Below are 8,153 nucleotides of genomic sequence, written 5' to 3'. Positions count from 1 at the left end.
AGACCATGCAGAGTTTAATGTTTTCTAAATGTCAGATTCCATAACTTAACTCTCTTCACGCTGGGTGTCGACTGCAGGCGACAAGTTTCAAATGTTTTTTTAATTCAAAATTTCAGAAATGTAAATTTTCATGACCATATTTGGAATCAGTATGAAAAATGCATTAAAATGAGTACAAACATGCCTATTATTGATCCAGTAGTTCTTAAGATAGCTCTTGATATTTTGAGAAATATTTCAAAACCTGAACTTTTTCCGTTGAAGCGCATGCTAGCACGCAGAGCATTAAAGACTTTTGGGAAATCTGACCATTGAATTTAGGTTCTGGAAACAGTATGTAAACATCCATGCCGTTCCTATGTGGTGCAAAATGGGACACACCTAGTAGAGATGTCTGTGCTGAACTTAATTAACTGGAAACCACTAATTGACAGGCAAAACTCAAATTGTTTAATTTTAAACTACAAAATCTTAAAATCATCTTGCACCTCCTTATTTGAGTCATATTTTCTGTCATGTAAACAACAGCTATAATTTCCGTCAAAGCCGCTGCCAAGAACAGAGTACAAAAAGCGTAGTCTGTCATATAGAGGTGCAGTAAGCTGGAATAAACTAGAAAATAATATCCAAAACTCTCCAACATTGTATACTTTCAAAAATAATCTTAAAAGAACATACTGCTATGCCTGTAAAGTATGTAATTAGAAAAGTCCCATGGGTTTTGACATTTAATAATTTTGAATTTGTAATATGTTTAAGCCTAGATAATAAGCTTTTGTAGTTGTTTGTTATTTTTGCACAGCCCGAGGTAGAACAACTTTTGTTGAATTGGGCTTTCCGTGTTGAAATAAAGTCTAAATATATATATATATATATATATACTATCATTTTACTGAAAAGGGAATGAAACTACAAACTTAATTGGCTCTAAATGCAAGTAAATAAAGGAATTAACAAAAATGTCAATAAAAGGTGGGGTTTTGTTTAGGCATATTTTGATGAAATTCAAAATACATGTGGTTGTTTTATGTGGTTCTTCAAATTAGTCTTTTATTTGAGATCCACTTTTTGCAGTGTATTTTATATGGTGCAGAAAACCAATAACACAAAAGTACAAAATGCATCCAGGATTTGCACTGTACTCTTCATATACACTGTTTCCCCTAATACTTTTTTAAATAAAAAATATTTTACGAAATATAAAAATGTAAAAAGATATGTATAGTTCTATTTATTTGTTTTACCCCTGTGGACCAATTTTTTAGAGTCACACATCATTGCGTTCAGTCACAATGGTTAATTATGTAAAAAAAGAGGCCATTTTAAAAGTTGCACCTGAGCCCATTATGATAGCTGTCAGGTTTTCTTTAACAAACACATGAATAGACCTGGCCTGCTGTATTGATGTATTGTTTGCAAAAAGGCGGGTCCTGAAAAATTTGACCCTCCAAAGGGGCCCTGATAAAATGACCAAAATGTTCCCGGACTCAGATGCAACTTTTAACACAGTTTTAAACGGTCTCTTTTTTACATAGTGAACCATTGTGACTGAATGCAATGACGTGTGACACTATAATTTGTTGCATAGGTGTAAAACAAATAAGGCTACACATGTCTTTTACAAGTTTCCATTTCGTCAAATATTTTTTGATTTATTTTGATAAGTATTTAGGGGGGAACTTATAAGTTGTGCACAGTGTATGTATATCTGACATGTATTTGTTGATGTTTCAGATTAATGGGAGTAATGCTGAAGTAGGTGAATCTGTTAGGACCTACTTCTGTGAGAATGGCACCTATAATGACATGGCAACACTGTTCTTTAACTCACAAGAAACAGCAATCAAGCAACTCTTCCATCAACAAGGTACTCATTTTATAATTCTTTTACAAATCTGACTATAATTCGCTTTAATTGTCTTTGCACAGTGTGTTTTTTAAGTTTACGAAAATTACCACTTATACACTAACCTGTTCTTTGTGATTTGTTTTCAGGAACATTCAGTCTTCCATCTCTTGCGATATTCTTTGTGTTTTTCTTCTTCTTGTCTTGCTGGACCTATGGTGCTATGGTTCCTAGTGGCTTGTTTGTGCCTTGTCTTCTATGTGGAGCTGCTTACGGGAGGTTTATAGGAAATGTTCTAAATGAGTAAGTTCGAGTATGAATTCGATTTATACTCTGCCTTATAGACCACTTGACCTGTGACGTCATTGCCTGCCAGTGTGCGCACAAGTTATGGCAATTTCCATTGGTCTTTGCCCTGCAGTGTGCGTACGCATCGTAGTTTGCTCAGGGCCTGTGTATTTTAAATCGCCCACCACATTTCATATAGTTGAAGAAAGCAGTTCGTTCAAGTATATCGATAGACCAGTCCATTGCCTTTGTTGATAAACAATGATGTCAAGTGGTCTATAGGATGAACACTTGTTACCAAAACACAATCTTACTATAATTTGCCTAATGTTGTATGTATGTATGCGTGTATGTGTGTCAAAGGCTCCGTCAGTTTTGATCCCAGCCTCGCCAAATTCGCACGGGGGATGCAGAAAAATATGGGGAGTGTCGTAAGCTACCTTCGGTCGAAATCGGAGGTCGAAGGTCAAAGGTCAAAGGTCAAATTTTTAACTTGGTCCGATTGGGCTGTAACTCGGCGGGTGGAATCCTTGATGCGAGGGGAATGCGGAGGTCACATTTGGTCGAGATCGGTAAAGAATTGGGCTCAAAATCGCCGAAAATGTGATCTTTTTTTAAAATCCAAAATCCACAGTAACTATGGTATTGCACCCTGAATGCCCTCTCTGTTAATCTATAAATAGCTCTGATGATATGCTCTGATCAAGCTGATACATGTATAGGCCTTCCACAATATACCAACTCTTGCTACAAAGCCAATGTCTTCCACTGTGGGTTTTATATTAACCCATTAAATGAAGGAACAAAGAAAAAGTGTAGTCAGTACATCAAGTAAATATATAAATTAATTGATTTAATTAATTACCGCTAAATAAGTAATGTCATCTGAGGTCAAAGGTCATCCAACAGGTCATCCAGGGTCAAAGGTCATAAGGGGTCAATGGTGTGAAACAGATCCTATCAGCTGGATTGGGCTTAAAGTTGGTAAAATAAATCTAATACATGTCATCTGAGGTCAAAGGTCATCAAGCAGAGGTCAAAGGTCATGTCGGTTCCGGCTATGTTGCTGTTATGCATACGGGCATATTGAGCTTAATAATCATTTTCGCATACGGGTATAGCTCTAGTATTTATAATTTTGCTAAGGAGGATGGAGAAACCATGAAGCATCTGATATAATTAAATTTATTTGTTTATTTGTTTCACTGTGTAGTGACATTTTTGGTTGGTTGAGAACTAGCGACCGATTTTTTACATTAAATTGGTCCCTAAGGTAAGCTGACAATATTATTTATAAGGTTTCCTGCAGTAGAACGGACGCGCCGCATCTATTGTTTTTTATACCGCAGGCCGCCGACACAATTAGTTGTTATCAGCTATTCTGTTTTATCACTGAAACGTGTGAGACTGATCAATAAACACCATCGCATCAACTCAATACTGAAGCCTACCGCGGTAAGCTTCCAGCACCGATCTATTTACATAGGCCTATCTAAAGTCACTGATTTGAAACTCTTATCTTAAATCATGTTTATATTGTTAATTAACATATAACTGGTAGGGGAAATGGCCTGTGGGGTTGAAGCTTTTGGATTATAGCTTTTAAAAGCCGATTGGGAGCCATTCTGGGACCCGGGGGGCACTCAACTTTGGAAGTGACGGTATGTGCCTGTCAATAGGCCCCCTCTTTTGAAGTCGACTATACCCGATGGCCCCCTTTTTTTAAAGTCATACCCGATGCCCCCCCTTTTTTTTAGTTGCGGCTACCCAATGACCCCCTTTTTTTGGTTGCGGCTACCCAATGACCCCCTTTTTCTAGATTTTCTAGAAGAGCATCATCAAAATGCAACAAAATAATGCGAAACTTTCAAATTTTGCTCCATTTTTTCAAAATTATGCTGAAATTTTCAAAATTTTCTCCATTTTTCAAAATTTTCTACCGTTGACCCTTTTTTGAAATCTTATACTCAATGACCCCTTTTTCAAAATGTTATACCCAATGACCCCCTTTTTTATTTTGTTTGTACCCAATGACCCCCTTTTTTAAAATAACGCTTTGTTACCGATAGGCCCCTACTTGCGACACGGTAGGCACATACCCGTCACTTCTAAAGTTGAGTGCCCCCGAGTTCTGGAATACTGATTTCTTTATTAAAAAATGACCCTGAAAATAGGACTCATTTTAAAATCGCTGGTAAATTGGTAAAAATGGTTTAACCATTGACCCTGGGTATAACCTAGAAAGGTTTTCGATTTCAACACACCAATAAATGAGCCTACTAGTATTCATAATTATAACATTCCTCGTGGTAATGTTACATGGGTTATAGAACTGTTTTTATACCGCGAAAACTTCAGATAACTGTCCTGAAAACATCAGTCGCTCGTCGCATGCAATACACGGCATGACGGCAATCCCCTTTTCCGCATTAAAAAATCTGCACAATCGCCTCGTGTTTTCATACACCCCATTACACGTGCGAAAGGGCAATCTTTCCCAGTTTCGCGGTATTTGTAGAAAGGAGGTGCAAGCATTCCTCCATATTTTTTCTACGATATCAGAATCAGAAGTTAAGCTGAAAAGTATAGTCCATATTTATAATAAATCTTCCCAAGAGAGAAAAATCTGATTTTTATATAATTTTATATGAGCTTAAACTCTTTAAAATGTACTTATTAAAAATCTTAATTAGTATATTTGAAAAACGCTTACGCTTTAGCGTCGGGGTTTCCCCTTTACATGATAAATGAAAACATTGGGCGATATAAAACATGCTTCAAAGTCTTACTTTTTTTTAATCGAGTCGTATCAATTTCATGTATATGATCAACCAAGCTTCATTAATAAAAATAATGATAGTCCTGAAAACGTTTGTGACAATGTAGGCCTACAGTATTTCCTTGTTTCCGGTATTTTTTCGACAAATTCAAATGATCCATTTCGTAGGTTGTCATGATCTGATCGCCGATACACCTCCTGATTGAATCGCCGCCCCAATTAAATTGTTTGAGCATTCAATGGTATAATGAGCTAATCTGTTAATTCTGTTTACCACTGAAGTGTGTGAATTGTTCTCGATTGACCGGGGAACGGGACGGTGTTTACAACTCTATCCTAATTGCGAGATTAAATCAATTACATGGGATTTGGCAGTTCACACATTGCATTCGGCAGCCGTGTTTACAACTCTATCCTAATTGCCAGATTAAATCAATTACATGGGATTTGCCAGTTCACACATCGGATTTGGCAGCCACAAGTCAATAATATTATAATAATCGGCATTGCATTTGCCACTTCGATTTTTGTTTTGCCGGCCAGTTCAAATCAAAAACATTTTAGCCTACAATCTGCAGTATTTTGGCCAATTCCATTTTCTTTCAATGACATTATTATATTTGGCATAATCGACCGCCCTAATTTTGAAAACCTTAATTTATAAAAATCAAGAAACATTTGTTACATTTTTCATCTTTTTGCATTCTAATTGATCACAAATACGTTATTATACAACAAAATTTACTGTTTAAAAAAAAAATTAGAAAGACTGTAGGCCTACTTTCAATATTATTTCCCGTGACAAAATTGCTGCTCAGTGTGTTTGATAACTCGACCTTCGTCAGTTCTCACCTTTATAGCTGTAAGCCGGGGGCACTCGACTTTGGAAGTAGCGGAATCTGCGGACAGCAGTTGAAACTATAGGGTCTTTCGCTGAGAGCCTAGACACCAAAAAAGGTCCCCAAAAAGAATCTTTCCGTGAGACTGAGGAAATTCTGACCAAAAAGGGGTCATTTAGTGAGACTGGGAACAATTTTTGGTCAAGATATAAAAGTTGATACAAAACTTTCAAAAAATTTGAAGAAAAATAATGAAAAAATGGGGTCATCCAGTGAGAGATTATCAGAAATTTTCCCAAATTTTTTGAAAAAAGGGGGTCTTTTGGTGAAAGGAAAACAAAAAAGGGGTCATTGGGTGAGAAGGAGTTCAGTAAAACAAGAAAGGGGGTCATTGGGTTAGATAGTTGAAAAAATGCATAAAAAAAACCGCACATCCCGTCACCCATGTTTGGTGAGTGTCAGTGGCCTACCGTGGCGCGCTCCTACCCGGGGGATTTTGCCACCCTTGCAGCAAAAGCCGAAATAGTTGACCCAATTTTTTCCAGCCAGGACGACTCTCGAACATCTAAAAAGTGTTGGAGGGGGGGGGGGGGGTAGAGGCTAGGCTAATTTTTTTTCAACAAATTTTTGGTTTTGTAAAGTATTTGAGGTGTTACACGCCCGCAATATCGGCCCCGCCTACGCCTATAGCTGTTAGTGCACTAAAATGGTAACGTTATAATGTTCCAACAATTTTCCGTCATTTTTCATTAATAACTATTCTACCCGCCTCCTTCAAATTTTAAATTTGTTATTATATACTAAAAATGCTGAAATAATACTAATAATAATTATCAGGAATGGTTTCTGTCCTTTTTGTGCTGAACAAGGTAAAGTGAAAGAAACCCTACTGGTGATTTTGGCCGTTTAATACACCTCTTCATCTTCTGTCGCCCCTTCTATTTTGCCACCGCTTGCCTTAAGCCTGGGGGGCCTCGCCTCCCAAATTCGGGAGATGCATGCACGTGCCGATATCTGTAAATAATGATTAATTATCAGATCTTTATCCTTTATAAGGCCCATAAAAATTGAAATTATTATTGAGAAAGTAAGTAGATGCAAAATAAATTGGAATTGGAGAGGAAAAGCAAGCATTTTTGGCAGGCCGGTGGGATTGATTTTTGGCAGGCAGTTTGGAAATCCCCACTCGGGCTCATAATTATTATTGTTCAGCCCATAGATAAGGGGCTATCATTTTCTTCGGGGGGTTGTCCCAACTTGTCCAAAAGTTGGCGTCAATAAAATTGCGTCCCCCCTATTTCGACAAAATGACCCCCACCCACCAGCACCGATAGGCCGACACCTTACCCCAATAACCATGTTAACAGGTTAAAATTGTATTGAAACCAGTCTTTTGTGACTCCTCCATTAATTTTGGTAATCTTTCAAAAAATGATGACCCCCCATATATATTTGTGACAACACCTCCCCCACCTTCCGAACAAAATGACAACCCCATTATTGGCCAGGAACATTGGCGGAAACTATAATTATGAAACAACGTGGCTGCCTATGACCCGTAATTATTTATTTATAAGCCTGACACCCAACCCGGGACCCCAAACCCGGCACTCCAATAAGCTGGTCCATTGAATCGAGTACCCCGGGAACGCGTAACATGTAGACAACAGCCCATTCATAAAATTATAATAAGGTTAACTTGTTTCCAGCTAGCACTGTGATTGGTTGTACGTACATGATAATATATATCAACTGTTGCCATGGTAGGCTACTAAATTATTGGCCAAAGATGGCAAGGAAGTAAAGAGCCGTTCTCGGAGTCATGTTTTCAAATTTTCAACATGTTTTTTCCGATGATCATGTAAAGTTGTTTTATGAAGCACCTGGAAGTGAAACTTCTCCAAAATATTAATTGGACCAAGGGCCAGGTCTGGGCAGGCAGATATCTCGGACCAGGCTAGTGCAAAAGTCCGTCTTACTGCGGTGTACCGCGACTGGTGCCACTACTAGTAGTGACCATTGATTTTATCGGAAAACTCAAGAGGTGCTAATTGCTACCGACTTGTGGTTGAAGATGGCCCCCCCCCCCTGGTATAAGAGGAATGACGGTGATCCTATATAGGCCTATGAGGAAATAACATCCTGTGTGTTTCTTTTTTTGTGTAAAACTTTGAAGAAGTGTAGATTGTATCTGTATATGCCTTACCCGTAAAAAAGATCGATGTGCAGCGGTATTAGAATACAATCGGTAAATCAAAGTATCAAACCCAATTTTCGGACATATCTTATAAACCCCCAAATATGCCAAAACAGAGCTCAAACACGAATTTAATGCATCGCACACAGTACCATGCTAACACAATACTAGTGCCGACCGTAAAGCAAAAATCACTAGCTACCG

At 37.9% G+C, this 8,153-nt stretch overlaps 1 protein-coding gene across 1 annotated transcript in view; it reads left to right on the top strand.

Annotated features, from left to right (window-relative positions):
* LOC140168292 (H(+)/Cl(-) exchange transporter 6-like) overlaps nt 1-8,153 on the top strand; it is a 45,131-nt gene that overhangs the window by 17,063 nt on the left and 19,915 nt on the right. The window contains exons 13-14 of the mRNA XM_072191646.1: nt 1,735-1,867; nt 1,996-2,149. Of these exons, the coding sequence (XP_072047747.1) occupies nt 1,735-1,867; nt 1,996-2,149 (287 nt within the window). The remainder of the gene's footprint in view (nt 1-1,734; nt 1,868-1,995; nt 2,150-8,153) is intronic.

This window comes from Amphiura filiformis, chromosome 13, assembly GCF_039555335.1.
Source record: "Amphiura filiformis chromosome 13, Afil_fr2py, whole genome shotgun sequence".
NCBI classification, from domain to species: Eukaryota; Metazoa; Echinodermata; class Ophiuroidea; order Amphilepidida; family Amphiuridae; genus Amphiura; species Amphiura filiformis.
The sequence above is the reverse complement of the archived record's forward strand: the minus strand, read 5'-3'. Positions and strand labels throughout refer to the sequence as shown.